Source organism: Mesoplodon mirus (genome assembly GCF_964341445.2).
Source record: "Mesoplodon mirus genome assembly, chromosome: 9".
NCBI classification, from domain to species: Eukaryota; Metazoa; Chordata; class Mammalia; order Artiodactyla; family Ziphiidae; genus Mesoplodon; species Mesoplodon mirus.
Genome location: NC_138985.1, coordinates 69881818 through 69908291, shown reverse-complemented (window position 1 = coordinate 69908291; position 26474 = coordinate 69881818). Strand labels below are relative to the sequence as shown.

General features: G+C 55.9%; 1 protein-coding gene and 1 pseudogene across 4 annotated transcripts in view; both read right to left on the bottom strand.

The window, feature by feature from the left end:
• Positions 1-16192: 16192 nt before the first annotated feature.
• MINDY4 (MINDY lysine 48 deubiquitinase 4) overlaps positions 16193-26474 on the bottom strand; it is a 161594-nt gene continuing 151312 nt past the window's right edge. For 2 of the 3 annotated variants that reach the window (XM_082631676.1, XM_082631678.1), the window contains one exon: positions 16193-18596. In XM_082631676.1, coding sequence (XP_082487802.1) covers positions 18548-18596 — 49 coding nt within the window. In that variant the 3' untranslated portion in view covers positions 16193-18547. Of the gene's footprint in view, positions 18597-21599; positions 21694-26474 lie in introns of those variants that run through there. The other variant, XM_082631677.1, reaches the window with a different exon arrangement.
• On the bottom strand, positions 19157-21622 carry LOC309810014 (oxysterol-binding protein-related protein 9-like; annotated as a pseudogene). The gene has a single exon. The product of its transcript is annotated as an oxysterol-binding protein-related protein 9-like (transcript).

The window sequence follows — 26474 nt, the reverse complement described above, 5'->3', positions numbered from 1 at the left end:
AAATGGAAGTGAAAGGGATAGATCCCCAGACAGAGACAGGGAGACGGGTCAGGGCTGAGGAAGAGAGACAGAGAGAGAGCGCAGAGGGTGAAGAGACAAACTGGAAGGAGGGGACACAGGACTGGACCCAGAGGCAAGAACCCAAAAGAGAAAGATGAGTGAGCAGAGGGGAGGTGGGGGGCAGGGGGCAGACAACACCCCGAGCAGGGGGAGGGGAAGGGGCTGCTCTGCAGTCCCCCACCCCACCCTGCAGTCCCACCTGTGCCCCGTGCATCCCCATGCCAGAGGCCCAGCGGCAGCCAATGAACTCAGCAAGAAACTGGACTCCTGGGCCAGGAGCCCAGTCAGGAGCCCCAGGCCACCAGCCTGCTGCACATTATTCTGTGAGAAGAGGATCCAGGTGGGGTCCTGGGCGAGGCTGGGCCCAGGAGGGAGGGGCCTCCCCGGCCCTCTCCTCCCTCCCCTTACCATAGCCCTACACCAGAATGCTGGCTTCTCCCCATTTTACAGGTGGGAAGATGAGGCCCAGTGAGGGGAAGGACTTCTCTGAGCTCTGTGTGTGTCCAGGGACCACCTGCTGAAGATGACGCTAGAACTCACTGACCTCCATCCTGCCTGGCTGCAGCGCACCAGGGCTGCCCTCACCCTGGCAGTGAGCCCCCAGAGATCAGCCTGGTGTTTGCTGGTGGGGCAGGAGGCCCACCGGGTTAGGGGTGGGGGAGATGTGTCCACCTAAGGGTCTGTGAGTACAGGACAGGGTGGATGTGAGGCAGGGAGCTAGCATGGTGGCTAGCGGGCCCTGCCTGCCCAGAGAGCCCAGTGCCCAGAGGTATTCGGTGCCTTATTTAACCGTCCAAGGGAGGAAGCCGGCCCCACTAGGACACTTCCTGGAGCCTCTTCCGCATCTTTCGCTCTGGGCAGCTGGCTCAGCTCTCCGTGCCCCAGGAGGCTCCTCACGCCCTGACCCTGGCCCCATGGCCTGGTGGCCACCACGCCCCGTGATGAAAGGTTCTCTGGTCAGTTCCGAGCCTCTGACCAGAGCTGCCACCACGTGGCTGGGATTCCCTCACTCTGAGGCTTTGCTGGATGGCCTTGTTTCCCCTCAGACCCGTCTCAGAGGGCAAGGCTGAGGTGCACCTCAGAGCAGGGTCTTCTGGAGCAGGACCATTCCCTTCAGGCCACAGGCTCCCTGTCCACCAAGGAACATACACCCTCTGCTTGGGGCAGGGACTAGTTCTGACCGTGGTAGGTGCTGGGACCCAGCCAGGAGGGCCTGAGGAAGGCAGCAGGGGGAGAGCTGGCCCCAGAGGAGCCGCTAGACTCGGGCCGGTGTTGGGATACAGCAACCCAGAGACAAGAATCGGAGCCTGCGTGGGCCTCTGTGTGCTCCAGGCTCTGTGAGAGTGTCCACGGGCCAGGTCAGGACCCAGGCAGCAGAGGACACATCACGTGCTACTGTGCATGAGGGTGAAAGTCACCTGGGAAGTACTAATTCATCCAACAAATAATTACTTAGCCCATGTCACGGCCAAACACTGTTCTGGGCACTGGGAGACAGCTACGAACGAGGCCGCCCAGTTCCTTTTGCTACATCTTAGAATGTAAGGAGCACTTAGAAGTGCTCCTCCTAGCACCTGGGCCTGCAGGCTCTGTGTGAGTGGCTGAGGGTATTACTGTGGGGGGCACGCGTGTGTGAGCATGTACTTGCTGGATGGCCATGTCTGTCTGGAGTGGGGCAGGAGACGGGGGACACAAGGGTTTTGACAAAGCACTTTTGCCCAGGCCAATTAGGCACCCACTAATCTCCGGATGATACGAGGGTCCTCAGGGCAACAGCCCCCGAAACCCCTGCATTTCCTGCCCCCTCTCCCAGGTCAGCATGGCATCTGCCTTAAATGCCACCATTATAGCTACATTCCTTTGGATGAAGGCACGGCCGTCACCAGGAGGCGCCATCAGAACGCAGGCATCTCCAGAATAATGCCCACCTCAATCACCCACCATCTCCCATAATGGAAAAGGGCCTCTGTGGCCACTTCAATGGGGAAAGGGGAGCCCCAGACCCAAAAAGGTCCCAAACCTCTCCACCTCCTCCCTGGTCTGCCACAAACCCAGGCCAACCAGGGAAAGAAGGAAGGAAACAGCCTTTGTCTGAGGGTCCATCCTCACCACAACCCTGGGAGGCTCGGAGGGTAAGCGGTTTGCCAAGGAACGGCAGAGCTGGGGAACTCAGGAACCCCAGTCTGGTTCTCTGCCCACCTATCAGGAAGGGTCCTGAGGGACCCGGGTACCAGATGAAAACCCCAGCTCTGCTGGGCCAGGAACAAAGCCAAGGGCAGGGGAAGCTGGCCCCGGAGGCACTGGGATGAGGGAGGGGTGGGAGTGAGAGGACCATCTTCGCTGTGCCCGCGTAATCGGGGTGGGGCAGGGGGCATCGGAGCAGCTGGGAGAGGCCAGAGCCGCCCCTCTGGTCCCGCCAGCAGGGAGCTTGGGCCCTGTGGAGGGCACCACACCCACCCAGCTCCCCCTCCAGTGTGACCTGATTCAGCAGGCTCCGCGGCCCTCCCACGGGCAGCCGCGTGGGCCCAGCCTCCAGAACCCACAGGCTTGAGCCAGGCTAAAGAAGGGGGGCTGCCCCCCTCCCCAGCTCCTGAGGTGGGGTTGGAGGCCACTGAGCCTGGGCACTGTCTGGCCCTGCCAGAGCAAAGGTCTCAGCGAACGCTTTGCCAGACGTGCCATATTACGGCCATGTCTACAAGACCCGCATTCCAGTCAGAGCCGCCTGTTCCAGGGCCTTTTGGTTCCGGTCCCCACCCGGATCCAGTGGGAGAGGCTCAGCTTTGTCCAGAGGTGGACGCACAGAGCCTCACATGCTGGCCAAGGAGCCGGCCCTCGGGCTATGTGGGGAGAGGACGCCCATGGGTGTGGCCACAGCTGTCACTCTCTTGGCCAGAAGCTTCTGTGCAGCACAGGGCAGAGGGACCGAGGGGACGGACCCCGCCTTCTGGGCCGCCAGGGATTCCCCACCCACAGTCTGAGTTGTGGGGAACAATGACTTCATTCCCCCCAGGAGGCCCACCGGGAAGATGGCGTTTGAGGTAGGAGGAGACACCGACAGCTGACTGGCCATGACCACCAGCATCTTGGATGAATTTCCCCAAATCCCTCGGTCAGACTTCTCTGAATCATGGCCGAGAGCACTGGTGGAGGGTGGGAATACAGGCCAAAGTCCTTGCGGGTCTTGGAGAGGGTGGCCAAGAACCAGTGAACACCCCCTCCTGGACAAACCCTCTGGTCCTCCCAGCTCTGGCCCTCAACAGGGCACTGGCTCCCATCCCACCCTGACCTTGATCTAGGCTGCCCGGATGGGGCCTGTCTGCCCCCGCTGCCCAGGAGGCCTGTGCCAGAAGCGAGGATTTAGCACCAGGATGAAGTCACTGTCCCTGGGAGGTGTGGCCATGCCCCACCGAGGGGGAGCAGAGGCGGGACCCAGGCCCAGAGCACAGAGACCAAAACGGAGACTCCAACTCCTTGGCCGTGTCCTCAAGGCTCTCCACTCACCACCCTGGGGCACACTTGTCACCTCCCCTTCCCAGCCCCAGACAAGGGCCCGGGCTCCCGTGCCACCAGGCTCACTGTCCCCAGATGTTTGCACGCACACTCTTCCTTCTCCTTTCCCGCTGCGCCAGCCTCCTCTGACCCCTCCTCCACGGCAGCACCCACAGCTACAGCAGTGAGCTCACCCCAGCCTGGGCTGTCCCCTCCTGACCCCAGGGGCTGAGGGTGGGCCCGAGGGCCTGGGTCTTCTCCTTCCCCATCCACCGTGCCCCCGGCAGAGCTGAGTGCGGGGCTGGGCGCAGGCGGGGTGATCTTGGAACCATCTGCTGTCTGACTGTCCGACTCCCCCTGGAGACAAGGTACCCACCTCTTAAAGCATGTGAATTCCTCCCTGTCTGACAGCTAACTCCTGGCCGTTTAGGCGTCACACGATCCCCCTTAAATCAAAACAGGATTTAGCGGGCCACCAGTGATTCACCAGCGGCGGAACAATTTAGTAATTTTCTAAACTACTGCCTTCCATTCATCTCTCCTCACACTGCCCTCCCGCCCCCCGCCCCCCGCCTGCCCTGAGCAATAATACCAAGGCTTGGTGGGGAGGCCGGCAGGGTGGGACAGTGTCAACCCTATTTCTGGCAAGCGGGATTTTCTATCTTGATGTTTTAGCATCTCCCCAGCAATAGCCTCCACTTGATGCCACAGAGGAGGAGCCTGAGAGGCAGGTGGGAAAGCTGCCCCCGGCCTGGCTGGGAGAGTCAGGCCGGGCTCCTAGGCCTGAATGCGGGCACCTTGAGGACACAGGGCTGCCCCTGCCCCACCCCCAACTCTGCTGGGACTGGAGGCAGCCGTCTAAGAAGGAGTGAGGTCACGTTTTCCCCAGCCCTGCCCTGCGGGAGAGGAGGGAGGCTTCTCTCATTTCCAGAAAATGCTAGTGGTGGCCTTTTGCCCAAGCCGCTAACCACACCCTTGAGGGGAGACAGGCAGGACAGGGGGTTCAACCTGGAGCCGGCCTCGGCGCACTGGGTACCAGGGTTTGGAGCCTTTCCTCACCCTGGCCACACACAGGGCACTCCCCTCTCCCCTGGCCTGGCTGTCACTGCAGCTTCCACTCGACTCTCCGAGACCCCTATCCCCTCCTGCCCTGGGCCCTCAAAAATCTCCTGTCTTTGCCTTGTTAGATCATAAAGCAGCAAGACTTGGGAGAAGGTGTCAGAGAGCATGGGATCTGATGCCCTCATTTTGCACATGGGGAAACGGAGGCTCATAGAGGTGAGGTGACGTGCCCGAGGTTCTTTGGTGGGTCAGGGTGCAGCCAGGACTACAGTCCAGGTGTTCTCGTTCCTGCCCAGGCCTGGTCTGTCAGCCTCACCCAGCCTCTTCCTCCTCTTTCTCCGCTGGACAAGAGACCACCTACTCCTCGGGCTCCAGTGAGGACTCAGAAAAGTGCCCGGGCAGCTGGAAGGTATTTTGCGGTGGGCAGGGGGGACCTTCTATGCTCCCCTGCCCCTGTCCCATCCCAGCCCTCACCTATGGCCACCGTCCCCAGAGAGAGTGTCCAGGTGGGCACTGCAAGTCCCGCAGGCAGGGACTCTAGGCTCCCTGCCCTCCTGCTCCAGCCCTCTCCTGGACGCCCCCGTGTCTTCTGGCCACAGGGCCTCCCTGCCCTCCTGCGGGTCCCACTGCCTCTGCCAGTCTTCACTACATCCTGAGAACAGTCCCGGCTGCCAGACCCTGCTCCAGCTGGCCACCCCGTGCTCTCGGCCCCAGTGCCGGGTGCCGTCACCTCCTTCGGTCCCCACTGCTGGCCCAGCTGGGCGCATCTCAGGGCCAGAGCCTCACAGGCTCTTCGGCGTTTCCAGTGAGCACACCCCAGCTGGGTTCCAGCAGTGGGAGCAGGTGCGGCCAGGTGCTACCTTGTGCTCCCTCTGGGCCTTACCTTGGGACTGCTCGGGTGCTGCAGTTCCAGGGCTTTAGGGAAATTCCTCTTTCAAACAGTGTTTGCACTGTTCTCACTCACCTCATCACCAGGATTAATATATTTTTCTTTATATCCCCCTAGTCGTAAAGTTTCATTTTTAATATTATTTTATGGAGGAAGGGGCCCACAAAAATCATAATGCGGCCTGGAGCACCACCATGGCCATCACCACTGCCACCACGGCCAAGGGCGGTAGCCAGGGCGGGCTGAGATGCGCATGCTCCAGCTGTGCTCAGACTGACCCCTCCAACAAGTAAGGCGTATTCCTGGGCTGAGCTGTGTCTCCAGCTCTTGTCCTCCTTTATCATGGGTCCTTCATCCCTCTTGCCTGCCCTGCCAAGTCACACCTGGCCTGGGTGCCACCACACAGGCCAGATTGTCCCTTCCTTCTCTCCTGACAGTGAATGGACTTGCATGCATGTGTGCACACACACACACACACACTCCACATGTGCTCACACACATATACATGGACACCACATGGGCACACATGCATATATATGCAATGCACACACACTGGTTTGCATACACAGAACATGTGTTGCACTCATGCAAACACGTGTGCATGCCTAAATATATACACCTGCAAGTGCACACACATCCTCACATGTACACATGCATGCAAATACACAGGGTAAAGATATGCCTCGTGGCCACAACCCCATGCACACCCGAAACCCTCTGCCATGTACACCGTAGCCTCTGCTGCCTGTGCCCTGAGCCCTGGGACCTCTCTGCACGGTCTCTCTGGCACCTCTGAGCACTCAGAGCTGCAGCCACCCATGCTGTTCATAATCCAGGGGCCTCCCTCAGCTCCTTAACATGAAGCTGAATTTAAATGGTGGAGGGGGGGAGCCGTGGGCAAGAGGAACGCGGCAGTGGCCATTTCTGCGACGCCATGGCTTTGTGGGTCCTCTCTTGGGAATACTATATCTAGCCTCTCTTCATCTCCAGATGAGACCACCCACCCTGGGTGGGGATGGGGACTGGGTCTGACCCAGCTCTCTTGCAGCCAGGTAGGGAGTAAGTTTAATGTGCAGGGCAGCTTGGGAAAGTTTTCAAAGGTGAATGGAACCAGCTGTCTGCCAGCCTACCAGCTGGTGTCAGGAGGGGGATGCTGGGCCCCCACAGGGAAGGAGTGGGCAAGGCAAACTGTGGGACCCCCCCACCCGCACCCCGCTTTCACTCTGGCTTCCTAGGATGTTGTGATGCTGTGGGCTGGGCCGGTGGGGGTGAGTCTAGGAGGGTGGGAGGAAGTAGGCATTCTCCCCATCCACCGGAGACCCCTCCCTCTGTGGTCCAGTCTGGGGATTCTATTCATGTGAAGCCAACATTCCTGGAGCCCACAGGGCCAGCAAGATCATCTCACACAGGCAGATCGCTGTCTTGCCTAATGAGAAAATGATGACATGGCCCCCTGCCCTTGGCCCCTGTGCCCAGCCAGGCCCTAACTCCCCAGCCCCCCAGCACCAGCAGCCTCATCCCAGCACACAGGCCTCCTGCTTTGTGCTATTGTTTTACAGGTATGCCTGTCAGTCCTAGGAAGTCATCTCACGGGGTGCCCGCGCGGTCCACTCCAGGGCCCTCCCATCACAAGGACTGGGCACCTCCGAACTCCTGAGGATTAGACCATTAGCATAGGAGGGCCTTCAGGTCATGAACACCTTATTGCACAAAGGCAAACTGAGGCCACGGGCTGAAGGGGCTTTCCCAATGTCATACACGGTGAACTAGTCTCAGCCTAGCCCTTGGCCCTGCTGTCAGAGCGGCAGCCAGGCGGGCACACAGTGGACTGGCAGGCACTCACGGCTTGAGCAAGGCGGGACTCATTCCCCCGCCACCCCGTCTCCGGGCTGACATCACTGGGACCTCTGAAGAGCCAGGGCCAGAGGGGTTTGGGGCTGCAGTGCCTTAAACTCAGGATCCCAGTCACCTCATGTCAATCCTGCCTCTGTCCAAGACAGGCCCAGGCCTGAAAGAGGCTAAATATAGTTCAGGCTGCCTGAAATTGCATATCATCAGACCCAGAAAGCGCCTTAATATCATCTCTGCCAGAGTGCTATGGTCCCCTCTGTGGCTACTGTTCCCCCTGGGAACCGCTTATCGGCTCATTGTGGAGCCGCTCTTATGGTTAGAGAGTGGCTCCTTACATGTCACCTCCCAGCAATGCTTCCACCTTTCCCCGTGCTGCCCTTTGGGGCCACAGACCAAGTGTGCCCCCCAACACCGACCAGTGACAGCTTTTTGGAGAAGTGGGGATAGAAGGCCTATTTTTCAGGGGCTGTCACTTCTCAGAGGGGCCATCCCCAGGTCTCCGTTGCCCTCTGTGCTCCTGCTTCATCCTGGTCGTAGTGGGGGCCCAAACCCAGCAAGATCACATCAGGACAATTCCATTACCCCTTGGTCCATGAGGGAGCAGACAGTTATGGAAGGTCCCCTGTCCCCTGGGGCACAGGCCCTCCACCTGCCTCATCCTCTAGATGACAACCCAAGAGGGCCCCCATCCCATACCCCTCAGTGACCTGATCCTGCCAGAGAGCACCACTGAAAACCAAAGTCACAGCCAGGGCTGGTATGTCAGGCTTGGGCAGGGCTGCAACGAAGATAAATTTCTTTGGTAGAGAAATCAGGGTAGGAAAGGGGAGAATCATTACTGGTCTTATTTCACATACCTTTCATATCTGTTCCCGGAGCATCCGAGGATTCCATCAGTGCTTCTCAGACTTTAATGTGAACGTGAATCCCCTGGGGATCTTGTTAAAAGGCAGATTCTGATTCAGTAGGTCTGGGTGGGGCCCAAGATTCTGCATTTCTAACAAGCTCCCACATGATGCCAATGCTGCTGGGCCCAAGACCACTGGTCTCAGGTCTCTGAACAGCAAGGGGCTGAATTACCAAAATAAACAAGCAAACAAAATAAACTCCTGATCACAATCTAGTTAAAATAAAAATATGAAAAGGAAGGAAACTTCTCATGATATGGGCGAGAGATTGCAATTGAATATCACTTTCCGTCTGAGCTTCCTGGAAGCCATGGCAAGAAAAGAAAGAAGTGTTCACCAACTCTTACTCTATGACAGCAGAGACAGCTGTCTGTCATCAGGAGAAAGTCCTTCCCCTGATTCTGGCTGCCCAGGGAACTGATCGAGCAGATCTTACCATCAGGAGATTTGAGAAACAGGCTGTGTTTTAGGGGCACAGTGGGCCTTTCTGTGAGAAGAACTGAGCCTGAGCACCTCCATGGGGTCCATCCCTGATGGACATTCACAGTTTAGATAACACAGTGCCCCTTGTGCCAAGCCTGGGTCAGCGCCATGGTCAATGCCCATAGGAGGCCATTCTTCCACCACCTAGTGGCTCAGACACTAGCTGGCTCAAGGGCCCCTGACAACAGAGGGAAACCTGGGGTTCTGATGCTTCACCATGCAGCCCTGAGTGTTCAGGGGAGGGCAGCTAAGGCCCAGGCCTGAGCCTCAGGAAGGGGTGAGGTGGATATGTGGGCAGCGGAAGAGCCCCACCTCTTCCCAATAATCAGGAGAGGCTTCCTGGAGGAGGGGACATGGCAGACAAATTTGTTTATGTAAAGGAAGAGAAATGGTCTGGGGAGAGGAAAGTCCAAGCAGAAGGGGAGATGGGATGGGGTGGGCTTCCAGCCACAGCAGAGGTGGAGAGGTTCCCCACTGCCCCTCTCTCCACTGCTGGCTCAGACCCTCAGAGAGGGGCTGGTGGAGGTAGGATGGTGTAGCACCCCCACCTCATGCCCGGGACATCCTGCATGAGTCTATCTTCTCCTCACAGCCTGAATCTCTGCTTCCTGTCCGGGTTGGTGCAGAGGGAGAGGCGTGGGCCCTGCCTGCTCAGGGAGCACCCATGCTGCAGATGGAGAGGCTCTGCCCTCAGAGAGTTCCAGACCAGTGCGGGCGGGAGCTGGGGCTGAGCGAGGAGCTCGGACAGTTAGGCCTCTGAACATGACTGTGGGTACACCCACAGACAGGACCCAGGGGGAGAGAGGCTTGGTCAGCCTTGTTCCAGGAGGACTCAGGAAGTCACTGCCCCCTCCCGAGGCCCTTCACCTGTAAACGGGGATGTTCCTATGAAAGGCCAACCCAAGTTGTCATCTCGGCCTGAAGGGGGGTCAGGTAGAGCACAGTGGGGTCACCTGGGGACGGGGTCCCCAGTGTTCCTCACTTGCTCTTCCCAGGGTGACACAGGACACACCCTCTCTTCCCAGCCTCCTTTGTGATGAAAGGGACGTGTAGGACCCTGATGACTTCCCAGAAAAGGAAATGGAAAACCTTTAGACAAATAAAGCCAGAGTGTGTCTGCATTAGCAGGGAAGAAAGACAAAAGTGCTTGGCATTTTCTGTGATTGCCAAAGCCGTCAGGGGTTGGGGCGCGAGAGGAAGTGGGGTTTGCCGGAGACGCTGGAGCTGGACGGCTGCTCCCGCCTTGGCCAGCCAGGCTTCCTTCTGGTCTGGGCCAAAACGGGGGCTCTGACCCATCCTTCTCTCCAGTTTGCTCCAGGGGAGAAGTCTGAAGCCTGAATTGAAGGAAAGGCTGGGCTCCCATACAATCGCTTGCTGGTGTAGAAACCAGGACACTTGCAGATGTTTCCAGAGCCCCCACAGTCTCAGGTCTGGGCTGGCGACTGGGGAGGAAGTAAGGGAAGATAGGAGAGGAGGGGTTCCAGGAAGCCCCACCCTCTCTTCCTCCCTGCTTAACCTTCCAGGAGGCAGGAGAGCAAATAGGAAGGCTTGGCACCTGCCATCAGTCTGCCTGGGGCCCTGGCCGAGTGCCTTGGTGCCCTGAGACTCAGTTTTCTCACCTGGCAGCGGGAGGTTTGAGGGAGATGCCCGTCAGGTGCTGCCCACGGTGCCTGCCGCTGGAGCCCTCGACTCAGGAGCGGTCACTGCTGAGAGTGTGGGCCCAGCTGCCTAGGGCCACATCATCCAGCTGCCTCATTTCACAAACAGGGGACCAAAGCCTAGAGTGGGGAGGGAGGGCTTTACGGGGGCAACCAGAGAGGAAGACATTTCTCCATCTAACTCAGGAGCAGCTATGGGGCCTGGTAAGAGCTGGGGAAAGGAGAGGAGGGACAGCCACTTGCGGGTGGGTTTGGAAAGGTAGTGGGAGAGGGACTGACCTCCAGCGGTCAGTGGACAGGCTAAGGTCCAGTTGGCCTCGCTACATCTCAGCTTCTGCATGATCACCCTTCTTGATTCTCAGTGAGTCAGACCCACCCCAATTCCTGTGGCCTCCCATCCAGCTCCCAGTAAAAGAGCCAGCATCTCCTGGGCCCAGACTGGGTGCTAGGCCCTGTTCCAAGCATTGTACACTTACTCCTCACACCAACCTTCAGAGGCACGGGGTATGATTATTCCCATTTTACAGGTAGGGAATCTGAGGTTCAGACAAGTTTTAATTTTGTCTGCTTGTTTTGTAACTTAGGTGACGCAACTGAGACGTTGGAACTAAGATCTAAACCCAAATAGTCAAGCTGTCCAGGCCCCTTTCTCACAGCTCACACCTCATGGTGGGTGCAGCAAGGATCCCCAAAACCTGGAGAGAGAACAGTAGGTGCATAGACTGGGCCTTCTGACCTACAGGTTCAGGAGAGCCAGGGCCCCGACAGCAGCAGATGTGGAGGAAGCATGAACCTGGGACCAGGGACTGGGAGCTCTCTTTGCCTTCCTGTCTGAGAAATTCCTGGTCCTCAAGAGATGAGCAGTTTCCAGAATGCCCACCAACATCCCAGATGGCCAGAGCTGGGGCTTTCAGACTCTGAGAACACAAATGGGGCCCCGAGGCACCCCCATGGCAGAGGTCCTCCCCAAGGCCACCGAGGGGCTGAGAACCATCCTGCCAGACTGGCTGTCTTCCATGTGCACTTGGAGGTGGCCAGGCCCAAGGGAGCCAGCTGGTCCCAAGGTCACCAACAGCTTTAAAAACAATGGGCAGTGGGTCTAGCCGTGGCTGGGGCCAGAACAAAGGCTCGGGCACTTCCTCGCATTGAGGCCCCCTCCTTCACGGTTTGCCAAGGCAGGAGACTGAGGAAGCCTTCATCAGGAGGTAGGGATGTTTTGCAAAGACTGTTCCCGGGAGAGCTGCAGCCGCCAGTGCCGATGGGGGAGCACACAGAGGGAATGGTTACTCAAGGCCGAGATCTGCCTTCCAGGAAGCAGGGGAGAGAGGGGCCTTGACTCCAGGCCCATGGGGTCCCACCTTGCTCCCCAGGCTGAATCACTAAAATGCAGGGTATCGCCCACCTACTCCTCCTCTCCGTGGCCCTAGCTCGGAAGTTGGCATCTTTTCTCTGAGCCGCCCTCCACACTGTTGCAGTCTGAGTCTTCTAAAACAGCCCTGCTCTGAAACCCCCCATGGCTCCCCAGGGCTCACAGAGGCAGCTCAAGCTCCTTTGCTTGACATGCAAAGCCCTTCAGGATCCAGCCCTAATATGCTCCATCTTCCTGGCACCCCAGACTCCCCAGGCCCCTCCCCTGGCAGCTCTGTCCCCGCCCATCCCGCCTGGAGTGCCTCTGCCCCTCCTGCTTCCCTACCCTCCTTCAGGGTCAGGCTTCAATCCTCCCTCTCCAAGAAGCCTGCCTAACTGCTCCCATCCATACAAGTTCCCTCCTCTGAGCCCTATGCCCCCAGTAAAATCCAGGAAGGATCTGAGCCCAGGAGTTTGGAGAATAGGGTGCCAGGAGATCAATCAATAATGGAACAATCCTTCCTTAGACTAAGGTTCCCACACACAGCGCAGTCCGTTGACACAATTGTCCTCGTGTAATTATTAATAGCACCCGCTCAGTTTCGGCCCCTGTGCTAGGGCAGGGGAGGGCTGAGGCAGAGGGGGCAGGGCCCAGTGTCCCCAGTGCCCTGAGAGTGCCTACCCTGGGTGCCCCAGCAGGGCACAAGGAGATGGGGAAGGGGAGGTGGGCACTTATCCCCCAGGGCTCCACTCCACAGGGAGGTGAGACTTTACTGAGCCTCCCAGATGTCAGCAGGCCTTAAAACAGGACTTGCGGGCCTCCCTGGTGGCGCGGTGGCTGGGAGTCCGCCTGCCGATGCAGGGGATACGGGTTCGTGCCCCGGTCCGGGAGGATCCCATATGCCGCGGAGCGGCTGGGCCCGTGAGCCATGGCCGCTGGGCCTGCGCGTCCGGAGCCTGTGCTCCGCAGCGGGAGAGGCCACAACAGTGAGAGGCCCGCATACCGCAAAAAAAAAAAAAAAAACAAAAAAAAAAACAAAAAAAAAAAAACAGGACTTGCCAGATAAGCACCCAGGATCACCCTTATCAGAGGCCACAGGAAAGGCGCCAGGTTTAATCTCAAAACGACAGCCAACTCAACGGTTTAGAGACCTCAGGCAGCACCTCCCCAGTCAGACACCCAGTGACTGGGGCTTTACGCCCGGAGGTGGGACAGGGGGTGAAGGGAGGGGCCAGATGTAGGCCTGAAGGGGCTTCTTCAAAGAGGGGAAGGGACCTTGAGTTTCATCTCCCCATGATGGGACTGGTACCGGTTGGTGGCGGGGACGAGGGAGAGAGGGAAGACCAGGTGGCCCCTGCCACACACACACACACACACACACACACACACACACACACACACACAGAGTAAGGGGGGAAACCGGTAGCTGTGTGACCGGCACCCACTCACTGGGAGCTGGGCTTGTGAGAGAAGACCTGATCAAGGGCACTCAGCCAGGTAATCTAGGAGGGCTTCCTAGAGGAGGACCCTTAGAGACAGACCTTGAGGGATAGGTAGTATTTGACAGACGGACACGGGGAGCTGGAGGGCAGGGGCCCAGGTGCAGCAAAGAGCAGCTGTGAATGCCTCGGGCAGTGAGGGGCTCACCAGGGAAGCAGCTGTTATGGTCTGGGGTGGGGAGTGCACGGAGCTAGAGAAGGCAGAGGCGGAGATGGGATTAGAGGCGGTTAGAAGCATCCCCCCACCCCACGGCCTCCCCCTCAGATGTATTCCCTTCCATCCAAAGACCACGCTGGTGGTCTGGTCTCCAAGAGACCCCCGTGAAGGAGAAACGTCCTAGGAGGGCTCTTAACTACAGACTGCTATCTGGTCAGTTTCCCCATCTGTAAAGAGAGGGCTTTCAGTGACTTCCTGAGGAACAGGATGTGGGAATGTGGGCCGGACAGTGGGATGAAGCACCACGACACTGAAATGGCCTGGAAGGAGGGGCGGGAAGGCAGACTGAGAGCCCAGCCGGGGTGGGTGGGTTGGGGGGGTACTGCTCCCTGTGTCATGCAGAGCGGGTCTGCCGGAGCAGCATCCGCTGTGGGCGCAGTGTGGGTGCTGGCGGGGTACACCCCAAGCCCAGAGCAGCCTGCCTGCCACCCGCCCCCCCACCGCCAGCCCACCCCTCGTCCTGCATTAAGCAATCCCCATTATCGCAAATGCCTGGCATTTTTGCCTGGTAATTCCAGCTCCCACAGCCCCGTGAGGATTAGGGCGTGATTAGGGAGTGAGGACGACTCTGGTGGGTGGAGAGAAATACCTGCAAAAGGACTTGGCAGCCTCCTCGCCTCCTGCAAGTGTCAGGATCCCGAAAGGAATCTGTGGCCAGTGAGGATGGTCCATGGGGCCTCTGGTAGCAAAGGTCATCAGCATGCGTCGCCTCCATCCCCTCCTTGCCTCTCCACTAGTACTGTCCTCCCTGGGAGCGTCACAGTAGCCCCTCGATGTGCCCCCTGCCTCTGCTGCACACCCGCTCCCCTGCCAAGGAGAAAGGTCTGAAGGAAAGCTCTGAGCAGGCCTTGTCTCCGGAGGAAACGTCCCAGCCTCAGGGCCCACCGTCTAAGTCCTTCACCAACTCTGCCTCCTGTCCTCATCCTCCCACTCTCGGGTCGCCCCCCCGATGAGACAAAAAGACATCCTGGACTTTGATGGTCTCTCGGCCCTCACCGTTCCTTTCAGCTGGAATGAACTTCCATCCAATTCTCCACTTGTCGAAACCCTTCAAGGTCCAGGTTAGACACTGCACCGAGGAGCCTCTTCTAGCCCACGCTGGAAATATTAAGAGCAAACACTTACCAAGTCCTTGTGATGTGCAGGCCATATTCCCCGTGCTCACACTGTATGCACTCACCTCATCCTCATTATGGACTTATTGTGGGGGGCGGGGGGTGGATTTCATTTTGCCGATGAGGAAACTGAGGTCCAGAGAGCTTATGTCAAGTGCTCATGGCTACACAGGCAGGAAGTGGTGAGTCAGGACTAAACTCAGGCCGTCTGGTCCCGATGCAGCTTCTTCCCTTGTGTCTACACGGCAGTACCTCTTCATTATGGGGAAGACTTCTGAGTTTCCAAACTGTCACCCCACAAAATCGCAAGCCCCAGGGCAGAGCTTCCAAGACCTGCTCACCGCTCCCGGCCCTCCCAGAAGCCTGGGCCCACTGCTGCCCCCTCTTCCACCAGCAGTGCCTCCCATGGGTTAGGCCCCCGCCCCTGACTTCCCTTCTGGCTCAGACACGGAGACCCTGGGGAGCAGTCAGGTGGAGTCTGGACGCAACCCTACCTTAGGATTTCCCCAAACGCCCCTCCGAGCCCTGTCCCAGCCCTGGCCCCCAGGGAGTTCTCGCAGCTCTACTGGAAACTCTTCTTCTTACCTGTGCTGCAACCATGTAGAACTTACAGAGAAGGGTGGAAATGGTCCTGCCAAGGTTGGCGCACCCATCACGCCCTCTAGCCTCGCGAGAAGGTGAGGAAGCACTGGGCTGGCAGTGGAAGAGGCCAGCAGCTGGTGAGAGCTTCCTTGGAGAGAGGCATCCATGTGCTGCGATCCCCTTCCCCACCGCCTCCTAGTGGAGCATCTCCTCTCCTTAAGCCAAGCGAGGGAGGCTTCAAGAAAACTCCTCGAAAGCCTGCCATGTGTACCCTGCAGTGTGGGATGGTCCCTGACTCCCACCTGGGGACGAGGACATGTCACTGCTCCCGATGGGTGGCTGGGCAGACAGGCGGCCTGAGGTGGGAAGGTCTGACTTCCAGAATTGGAGAGGCAAAGACGTGTCGGTGCTTTGCTTGTTCAAATGTGGAGCCTGCGGAAGGAAGACTCCCGTCTTTTTAAAAGGGGAAGGAGGGAGGTTGACTCCACCGGAAGCTGGATGGGGGCAGGTGCTGGGAGCCTCCATCAGCACCAGGTTGGGGACGAGTCACCTGACTCAGGAGAGACCCCTATGGGTGGGAGGTCCCCCACAAGAACAGGGGGAGGAGGACCTTTCCAGTGATGAGAGCGGAGTTAGGTGTTGCCGTCAGCAACTTCCGGTCACACTGCCGGAAGAGCAGTGGAATTGGCCTACCCTTTCATCCAGAGACAAAGAAACGAACAATCGAGAGAAAGAGAATCCGAGGGGAAATACAGACGTCCCTCGGTCTTCAAGGGGGATTGGTTCCAGGATGCACCAAGGATACCAAATTCCGAGGATGCTCAAATCCCATAGTTGGGCCCTCAGTATCCGCCGATGCAGGACCCACGGATACAGGGGGCCACCTGCAATAAGAAAGAATAAAGCTGCTTCCTGCTCACTTCCCACTGAGGTCTGCATGTTCAATAAACCGGCTCCCCCGTGCATGAGGCAGCCAGAGAGAGAGCGCAGTCAAGCCCAGGTTCAGTCTTTGAGAGGCCACTCGACCCTAGGATATGGTTCTTAACCTTCTGGGGGAAAAGACAGGGGTGTTGTTCCAAGATCAAGGCCATGAGGTGGATTATAGACTCCCTCCCCAGAAAATTACACAAATGTACATGTACACAAAGATTTTAATTTAATTTGGGGGTGGGGCGGGCTATGGGCCCTCTGAAGACTACTCTCAGTCTCCTTAGAAAACCACGCAGCCCAGAAGGGGAGCACCATGTGTGAGGAAGCAGCGCCTGCATTTCATTCTGGTAGGTTTGGCAGCGGTCCCATGGGCTCATTCTGACTTGTGGACCTGGGAGAGGGCGGTGCTGGGCTTCGCTCATCTTCCTTTCCAGAAAGTCCCAGGCAAGGGACGTCATGCTGCACATGTACCTATGTCTCGGCTTCTAGAAAAGTGCTTTTGTAATTTGTTGGAACTGGTCTTCCCAAGCAACGCTGGGAATATTTTGATTTCTCCAGCTCCGCCCATGGCACCCTGGTCAGGAGGTTAAGTGTTTTATTGAAAAGACACACTTTTCCTTCCCAGGCTGATAAACAAGGCCACTGCAGGGAAACCGACTTCCTCTACCCGGTCGCTCAGCTGGAGAGGCCTGATCCTGGCCAAGGAAAACAAACGCATAAACATTTCAGGGACATATAGGAAGCATTTCTGCTGGACGCCTGCTGTGAATGGCCACTGGAGTTTACATAGCAAACTTCACGGGGGCTGTGCACAGCCTGGACAAAGCACTCCCTGCCAGCTCTTCCCTGCCGCTCCCCAAAGACCCAGAGTCCGGCCACTGCTCTTCTTACCCAGCTCACGAGAGCACAAAACAGGCTCTTTAGTTGTCACCACCAAATGCCAGCTTTGCCCCCTGCATGCCTGGCCCTTAAAGAGGAGGGAGTCTCCCTTTAGCCAGCACTGCCGGGGAGCACGGCCCCCGAGCTGCTTGTATCCTGAGCCCAAGGGGGCACACGGAGGCTGGGGACTGGCTGCCGTCCAGTGTCTATGATTCTCCCTGGGTCAGGGCACATGGCAGAGGAGTGCGTGCCCCGGTCACCACGTGTAAACACCCACCTCTGCAGGCCCCACTCAGAGTCCCAGCCAAGCACCCAAGGGGCATAGCAGGGTGGGCCCTGGACGTGGCTCCGCCATGATGTGGCTCCTGACTCCCGTGTGGAGAGACAGGTGATAGAGGTTCCTGGAGGCCGTGCCCTACCACTGGGCGCCCTCGCTCAGTCCATCGTTGGGAGCCACTGCAGAGGGGCCCCCAGCTTCTGATTTTGACAAAACTCTCTCTGGTCTTTCTTCTTCACCAGCCTCCCATTGTGTTTCTATACTTGCTCATATTCCTTTTTGGAATCCATTGGATATAAATTGTTGGAACAAAGGAGGCTTTGAGTACAATTTTCCCTTCACAAGTGATTATGGAGATTTCCCTCTTCCCACCTATCTTACCCTCAGTATGGAATGCGAGGGTCTCCACAGGCTCTGCCCACCGGAGCAGTTCAGCCAGTTCTCTCCGCACATGCCCCGCTGCAGCCACACGGGGGACCACACTCAGTCCCTCTTCTCATCCTGACCTCGTTGTCCTCCCTGGCCAAGAGGTCCCTCCCTGAAAGGTTCTTTTCCCCATATCTGCTTGGCCAGGTGTAGCCTACCCTCCAGGTCCACATGACCGTCCTCATGGGGCCTCGCAGAGATCCAGGTTGACCCCGAGATGGGCTCCCAAGGAGCCTGAGTTTCTCCTGGTCTGCACAGCTTTCGGAGCCTGGTGCCTTAGACCTGGGGCTGATCCACAGAAGCCAGGCCAAACCAGAGGCCCCGCCAGGGACACCAGTGGGCCAGAGGGCATGGTTCACCTGCAGAGACCCTCATTAGGTGATGACTTCGCCCACAGGTCTCCGGGGCTCTGAGGCCCCTCCACCCATCACCATCCCTGCCCCAGCCATGAGCCGGTCAGACCTCATGCTTCCTTTGCGGCAACAGAACAAATAAGGTTCGGCCCTCAGCATGGGTTTGACTCCTGTTTTATGGAAAGCCAACCATCAGAAATAACGAGTGCCCAGGGTCCCGGGCCGACCATATCAGAGGCTTGGCAAGGGGCCGGCCCCGCAGGGAGCGAGGGAGGGATGCATAGAAAAGGCAGCAGAGGCCCCACCAGCCTCCTTCCAGGCCTTGGCAGTCACCACTCAGCTGGGAGGGGCTGCACAGCAGCACTCTGGGTCCACAGCACAGTCCTGGGCAGGCCCTTCATGGAAGAGGCAGGGAGGTTCTGGACGCTTCTGCAGCAGTGCTGGCCCAGACTTGTCCCTGAGGCCCAGGGCTCACCCCCAGTGATGTGTGCTGAAGCCATGGGGCTCACCCACATGGAGGGTCACAGGATGGGGTCTGAGCCGTTCCAGTTCACTGATGCCCCCTTCCACCTAAGAGCAGAGGAACAGAGAAAGAGTTAGAGCTGCAGGGGCCCACACAGGAGCCAGCTCTTGCTCTCACTCACCGGAATTGCTCTCTCCAGGCCTTCGAGGATTTCAGGTTCCAACATGCCCACCTCACCCCTCCACACTCACAGACAAGCCTACACACCAGGCCCCTACAAAACAAACGCACCTAAACCCCTCAAATGAGGTGCACGATCTACACGCATCTGAATCCAGCCACTTTCCAGGGGTGCCTGATGGTGGCACTTTAGAGGCACATGGGAAGACCTAGATATGGAGACATCCTGGAGGGTTCAAGGCACGGAAGGAGGTCCAGTTGCCAGAGCCCAGAAAGGTAGGCATAGGGCATAGGGAGCCAGTGGGAGTGGCACCACATGGGACCCGGGAGGCCTTGCAAGGATTCTGGGCTTTGCTTTAAGAACTGCTAGTGAAGGGCTGTGAGCGGTTCAGTAAAGCACTGATATGCCTTTTTAAAAACTTACTTTATGAAGCCTTAAGAAGCACTGAGTATAATTAAACAGGAGTCCAGGCTTAGACACAATTTAATAATAGTTCAATTCCAAAATTAAAGTTATTACAGGTGAGACCAGCACTTGATTTTAATACATGGAACTAGTTTTCTAAAACAACTCAGAGGAATCATTTATAGCCGATGGAATATTTCTGAAAAATCTGTCATTAGGTGTATTATACATAGACGTACATCCTAAGATTATACAAACTAGGAAACAGCTGTTGCACGCCTCAACAGCAGTACTGGAGCACAGACTCTGAGACTGGGGTTTAGAAACGCTTCCCAGGGTGTGGGGTTTGGGGAGGGAGCAGACATTTTCAAAACCTGAAGTTTTTCTTCAGGACTGAAGTCATAATTGTAACTGCCACAGGGGAGGAAAACAGGGGATGCTTTTACTTTACTTGTACATCTGCGTTGCAAAGTCCAGTACAGGCAGACCTCATTTTATTGGGCTTCACTTTATCGCTCTTCACAGATACTGTGTTGTTTTTTTTTTTTTTTACAAACTGAAGGTTTATGGCAACCCTGTGTCAAGCAAGTCTATCGGTGCCATTTTTCCAACAGCATTTGTTCTGTGTCTCTGTGTCACATCTGAGTAATTCTCGAAGCAGTTCAAACTTTTCCATTATTATTAAATTTGTTATGGTGATCAGTGATCTTTGATGTTATTATCACAGACAGATTACAACTCACTGAAGGGTCAGATGACAGCATTTTTAGCAATAAAGTATTTTCTAATTAAGATGTGTACATTGCTTTTTAGACATAATGCTATTGCATGCTTGACAGACTACAGGATAGTGTAAACATAACTCTCATATGCATTGGGAAACCAAAAATTTGTATGACTCGCTTTACTGCACTGGTCTGGAACGAACCCACAATATCTCTGAGGTCTGCCTGTATCCCTGAGATTGGACCTGCTGCAAAAAGGGAGTGAACAGGTTCTCCCAAAGTAAGGCTGTTGCATTTCCCAATCTAATGCTTAGAAGCATCACAAAGTTTCAGTAGTGGTTCGCCATAAAGCCAACGTTCTCCATCATCATGAATAACCTAGACCTCCACTGAATTTCTCTCTATTCCTTCCTCAGGCTTCTGCTCTTTGTCTTTCTTCTCGCTTGTGCCTTGCTTCAATGGCCACCTCAACGTCTCTGATTTTTAGGTCGAGAGAGACAGCCTTGCAGAGGCAGTGGGATTCATACTCTGTTTTTCCAACCTACTTTCCTCCTGATTACCAGCAACTTCTTGGTCTCTGTAAAGACTGTAAGACCCCCTGTTGAGAATTTTGCATATTTTACACCATTCCATTTCCCTTCAAGTGAGCAAAAAGATCTGTCATTTGGAGAAGAAAAAATCTTAGTGGTAATTCTGTGCAGGAGTAGCATGGGAGACAATATTTGCATATAGCTCGTTTTGGAACAATTGATATGTGCGTTCTCTTCCTAGCTCCACCCATGGCGCTGTAAGGACAAGCCTTCCGTAACCACTGGGGAATGTGAGAATGTAACAGTTGTCATAGTCTAGACACAAGGCACAGCCCTGCCCTATGTTGTGCACGCCAATCAACATCCCAAGAAATTTTCATCTGGTCCATATATGAATGCTGGATTGCATCTTCTCGTTAAAACACTCAGCAAAAAAGGCTGAGATGGGTGGATGATGGAAAAGTTGCTCAGCCACGAATGTTATACTGTTTCAGGAAATGAGTCCCTCTAAAACTAGCTCTCTGTTCTCTTCAGTGTCATTTGGCAGTGCCTCATGAGGCTGCAAGGTCTCACCCAAAATGCAGTTGTGTGGCTTTTTGGCAACTGATCCTTTGCTTCCTGCACGAAAGTCTGGGAGCTACCATATGACCACCTGAACCATTTGGTCCCTGGGATCCTTCTGCTCACAGATACTCAGAGGCAGGTCTGGATGTACAAAAAGTTTGCATATATTTCTAGAAGGGGGCTTCTCTCAAGAGTAATTTTTGGAAGAACTACCTTAGTAAGATCCATTCCAAGCCTAACCTGTGATAAGCAATGTGTGATAACCTCTCGTGCTCATCCATGGACCCTGCCTCTGCTTTATCATCAGTCATATCATGTGCATCGACATGGTCAGCATCACTTGTTCCATTGGATGTGGAAGAATTAAGTGATTCTTTGGAACCTGGGTGCTTTAGACTGCTTCCTGTGTGTCAGCACTGAGGCAGATCTAGAGGAATCTATTAGACGTTTTGGGGTTGAGCCACTTTGATGGAATCCATCAGCATCATAGCATTCATCACTGCTCGAAGGAGAGATACTGGGATGGTAGGTATCTGGAGACAACTTGGCAACCCCGGGAGAATTCAGGCTGCTCCTTGGTGGTGAGTGCCCACTGCCTGCAATTTTGGTGCTGGACCCTGATGTTGTCTCAGGGTAGCCAATATAGGTTCAGCTGGTAGGGAAGACACATGCAGCTCTGACTTGCACAACTGAGCAGGTTCGGGAGGTAAGGCAAGCTGGGAAGGCATTGAGGTAACCACAGGTTCCAAGGGAGTAGGTGGACCTACAGCATCTACGGGGTTAACAGCACTTTAGCAACCTGTAGCAACGTAAGACAAAGCCTTAGTGATTCTACCCTGCAACCTGAGGTTTTCAGTTTTCTTGCTCTGTTCATCATTGTTGCAGTTTTGAAACACATCATTAAAAAGCTTTTACAGTAAGTCCCCTACATATGAACCTTCAAGTTGCGAACTTTCAAAGATGCAAACGTGCGTTCCGTCCACGTCAGGTGTGAGTGAAACTGCAGCTTGCCCTCCGTCTCCTGCTGCTGACGATCCTTCAGCTCTACCATCTCCCACCTCCTCTCCCTCCTCCAGTCAGTAACTCGTCTTGCCTGTTCACTCGATGCCAGCCCGTGTGCCAGCTGTTGTAGTGTACTACTGTACTTTTCAAGGTACTGTACTGTAAGCTTAAAAATGTTTTCTTTCTTTTTGTAGGTTTTTTTTGTTTTTTATGTATTATTTGTATGAAAAGTATTATAAACCTATTACAGTACAGTACTATATAGTCGACTGTGTTAGTTGGGCACCTAGGCTAACTTCGCTGGACTTAACGAATGCGCTCTTGGAATGGAACTCGTTCGTACGTAGGGGACTTACTGTCCTGTTAAGACTTGTAGAGGAGTATCAGCCTCTGTAAGTTTCCTATCAAAATCTTAGACACTAGGGACACATCATGAATCCAGACATCCAGGGGTGGCAGGTGGAAGGAAGAGAGGGGAGTAACATTCCCACCCAGAGCCTGGCTCCAGACAGGCACCAGGGACGCAGGTTTGCAAAGGCCAAACTACTGCCCAGACCAGTTTGGATTCCTGCCTCCAGTCATGGAGAGAAGAAGGGGGAAGAGTCAGAAATAGACCAGACTTCCTGTATCCCTATAAGATCCACCCTCAGCCTGGCCCCCAAGGCCCTTCCCTTATGGCCCTCCTCTGCCCATACTGACAGGCAGACAGAAGTTCCTCCTGTGAGCTCCCAATGTGACAAAATAGGGTTTTGCCTCAGTGCAGGGGTGAGTCATATTCATCTGCTGCTAGAGCCCAGGTCACACCAACAGTCACCGAGTCCTAACATCAGGCTGGGAGGTTTATGCTACCTGTGAGGCTTTTCACAGAGGTAACTAACCTACCCAATCCTGGACTACAGGTGCTGAGGCAGGGAGAGTATTAGAAACACAGAAAGAAGGAGTTCACAACCACAAGAGGAAATCAAAGCAGAGACGTTTTGAAAGGGCTGCAATGCTGCGATACTGTGCTTATTTAGGGGATGAATGGTTCCCCTGTAGGAACAGTTCTGAAAGTCTATGGACCAGTTACAAGGATGAAAAAGAAGAACTCTGCATATGCAATTAGGGGCTGATAGAGAAAGGGGAGGGATGGAATGGACCGCTTTCTGAGTGCAGAGGCGCCGTCAAGGCTCACTCATCTATGCTGATGTAGAGGAGGCTGAGGGTGTGAGAGTTTAGAGCAGCGTGCCTCAACCTGGGCACAGCAGACATTTTGGTCTGGATAATTCTGTTGTGTGGGGGGGGAGGAGGGCTGTCTTGTGCATTGTAGGACATCTGGCACCCTCCCGCAAACGAGTGACAACCAAAAATGTCCCCAGACTTTGCCAAATATCCCCCGGGGTGCAAAACTGCCCCTAGGTGAGAACCACCGGCTTCGGGGTTGAGCTCAGTGAAGATGCCGTGGTCCCCAGAGCTGAGGTCAGCTCAGCGTCATGGGCAGGCCCATCTCTTGCCCACGACTGAATTCCTTTCTTCCCCAGCAGCCATCACTGCATCAGAGCAGCAGTTACCTGACTTCACAGATTTTGAACATGATGTTTTGCTGTATCAGCAAGGAGAAGAGGGCAGGCCTGGTTTTAAAGCCACCAGAGCTGACCAGTAGAAATACACCCAAGCTCTTCTCTTACTCACTTTGGATTTCCAGACAAGTACCGTGTGTGCAAGTATCCTGTCCTACGCGTCAGCTGCTGGCAGTCAGGGCAACTACGGAATGAGCCCCAAGGCTGTCTCTCACCTGCGAACCTGGCCGGTGCTGCGCCCTCCACCTGGAAGGACCATCCTCCCTCTCCACCCCTCCTCCTTCAGGGTCAGATCCAGGATCCCTCCCTCTGGAAGTATCCTCCCTCAGCACTGCTGGCAGGCTCTCCCCGGCCATGCTGTCATGGGGTCTCCCTCTCCTGCTAGACTGTGAGCCCCTAAAGGGCAGAGCTGGTCTCACTTGCCTCCATCCCCTCAATGACCTCTAGCTCTGTGCTGGGCTCCCAGGGATGCTGCTGAGTGAACACACCCCCTGTACACGCCCTGCCCCTCCTCAAGCCCAGGCACCAGAGGGAAAACCTGAGTCTTCATCACACTTCACTCTGCCTCCCCTTTGACCCCGGTGGTCACCGAGCCCTGTCCATCGCCCACCTCCGCTCTCTCGTCCCTTCCCCTCTGCCTCCTCCCATTCTTCCTCCTCCCCCCACTTGCCTGTGAGACCCCTGAGGTCTCCAAAGGAGAGGGAATGCTTCTACATCTCCTCTCGACCTCGTAACAGCTCAGGGAAGGCATCGTTTTACCCAATCGACAGATGGGGAAACTGAGGTCCAGACAGAGCCAGCCCTTCCAGAGGTCGTGCCGCGTGACGGCAGCAGAGCCACGACGCAGCTGGGGTCTCCAGACTCCTGCTGGCTGCTCCGCTCCGCATAGTGGCGTTGCACGTGCCATGAACAAGACCAGGGGTGGCTGTGCACGTGAGCTGCAGGCAGGGGACTCACAAGAGGGGGCTGGGCAGTGGGAGCACCCAGGAGCCCTCCCTCAATGGGGGAGAGGCGCTGTGAAGAGGGCATCTAAGCAAGAAGGGTGTCAGCAGAGGCGTGAAGGCTGGAGCAGACGCCTCAGGCGAGCGGGTGCGCAGGTGAGGGAGGCAGGCGCTCGGCTCCAGCCCCTCAAAGGCACCGTTCCCAGCTGAAATGACATTTTCCATTTTTTGTCTGAGCCTCCAAACAGAAACATCTGTCGCCCAGGCCCAGGCCCCGGTTATGAGTTCTTTCCTCTTTTCTCTGGCCTGGTGACAACCCTTTCATTTACTCCCATTCTAGCGAGGCTGGAAGCTTGAGAGAGGTCACTGTGTGTGTCTTCTTTGGAGACGACCATAAATGAGTCTTTTTTTTTTTTTTTTTTTTTTTTGCTGAGATGGTTAGAGAACAGAGGAGGGAGGAGGCTGGGGGACAGACACAAGCGAAGGTAACAGGAGCTTCTCCGAGGTCTAGGTGTGCGTCACACCAGAGAGTGGAGACAGCACGGGGCCCGGGGATGGTTCAAGTTAGGATGCTCTTCTCCAAAGGCCAAACTGGCAGTCTGGTCTTGTGCAATGTCACCGTGGCAACAAAGCCAGGTGGCAGGAAGTCACACTGCCTGCTCAGTGACCTTCCACTGGGCTGGGATAGCACCGGCCTAAGCTCCAGGCCCTGAACTGCTCTTGAGTCGAGGTGTGGCCTGGCGTCAGACCTCCACTCCGGCGATCCCATCTGTAGAAGGAAGGGCCATATCGGGCGGTGTCCAAGGGCCTTTCTGTGGATCCCAAGCAGGTGGCCAGGTGGCCAGGGATGTGGGTGGCATGCTCCGTGTGGGTTAGCGTGAATGTCAGAGGTTCTTATGGGGCAACAGAGGTGGTTTTGAGGGCAGGTGGTGCATCTCTCCCTGGATTAGAACAGAGTTGATTCTGAACTTGACCTCTATTTGACTGTGAACTCTGAGAGCAAGAAGCGCGTCTTATCCAGCTGTTTCTTCCATGGAGTCCAGTCCAAGGGTTCCATGAGGTTGAAGTGATGAGAGGGAAACCCCGCCAGCCCGCAGGTTGGCCTACCCTGCCATGAGCGCTCGGCTGCCTTTCAGCGGGTGCTTGGACTCTGACTGGCCTTGGAAATGACCTGAGCTCGGGCCATATGCCCTTCCTGTCAAGGCAGCAGGACTTATCCCCTAAGAGGCAGGGCCCCAGCTTTAGCGGGTCTCACTGACCTTGAAGGCTACTTTCCCAAGTTTCTCCCTTTGAGCTGTTTGAGAATCTGGGATGAAAACAATACGCAAAGCCTTTGTAATCCAACCCCTCGGAACAGGATTCCAGGAGGCTGGGCCTGTTGTTTCCCATTACAGTGGGGTATGTTATCTGATGGGTACAGAGGGAGAAAAACCCTGCGTTCCCGCTATTCACTCACCCATTCAGCTTTCCGGGAATGATGCTGGGAAAAGTCTCACCGTGTTAACTGACCAGATGGACCGAGCCAACAGACCTGGGGTGGGGGGGGGCAGGGGGCAGCCAGTGGAGCCAGGAAGAAAGTACCCCTGGTCTGGTATGTTACAGCAGACCAGATGCTGGAGGGTCAGCACCTCACCTGACATCTGACTCTCACAAGGCAGCCAGGGAGGGTGAGGGAGAGGTAGGCACCGCCTTCAGCAGCCACCGGAACTTCAGTTCTCACAGTGCCATCCCAGGACAGCAGCACCAGGAGCACCGGGGAACTCTTGACAAATGCAGATTCTCAGGCCTCATCCCAGACCTACTGAGCCAGAAGCCCCAGGGGTGGGACCCAGCAATCTGTGTTTTACCACACCCTCCAGCGGGGATGCCCTCTGAACCCTGATGATCATATGCTCTAGCAAATCTTCCCAGTGGGCGGCCATAGACAAATACAGACGTGCTGGACCATTGATCCCCTCAGCCATCAGGGCACTGGGCAGTCTGGGTCAACCAGAGTCCCCAAGCCACTTGTCCCTAACCCTTTGTGTTGCCGCAGTACGATGATTTGCTATCTGTGACGAGGACTAGGAAGCACTGCT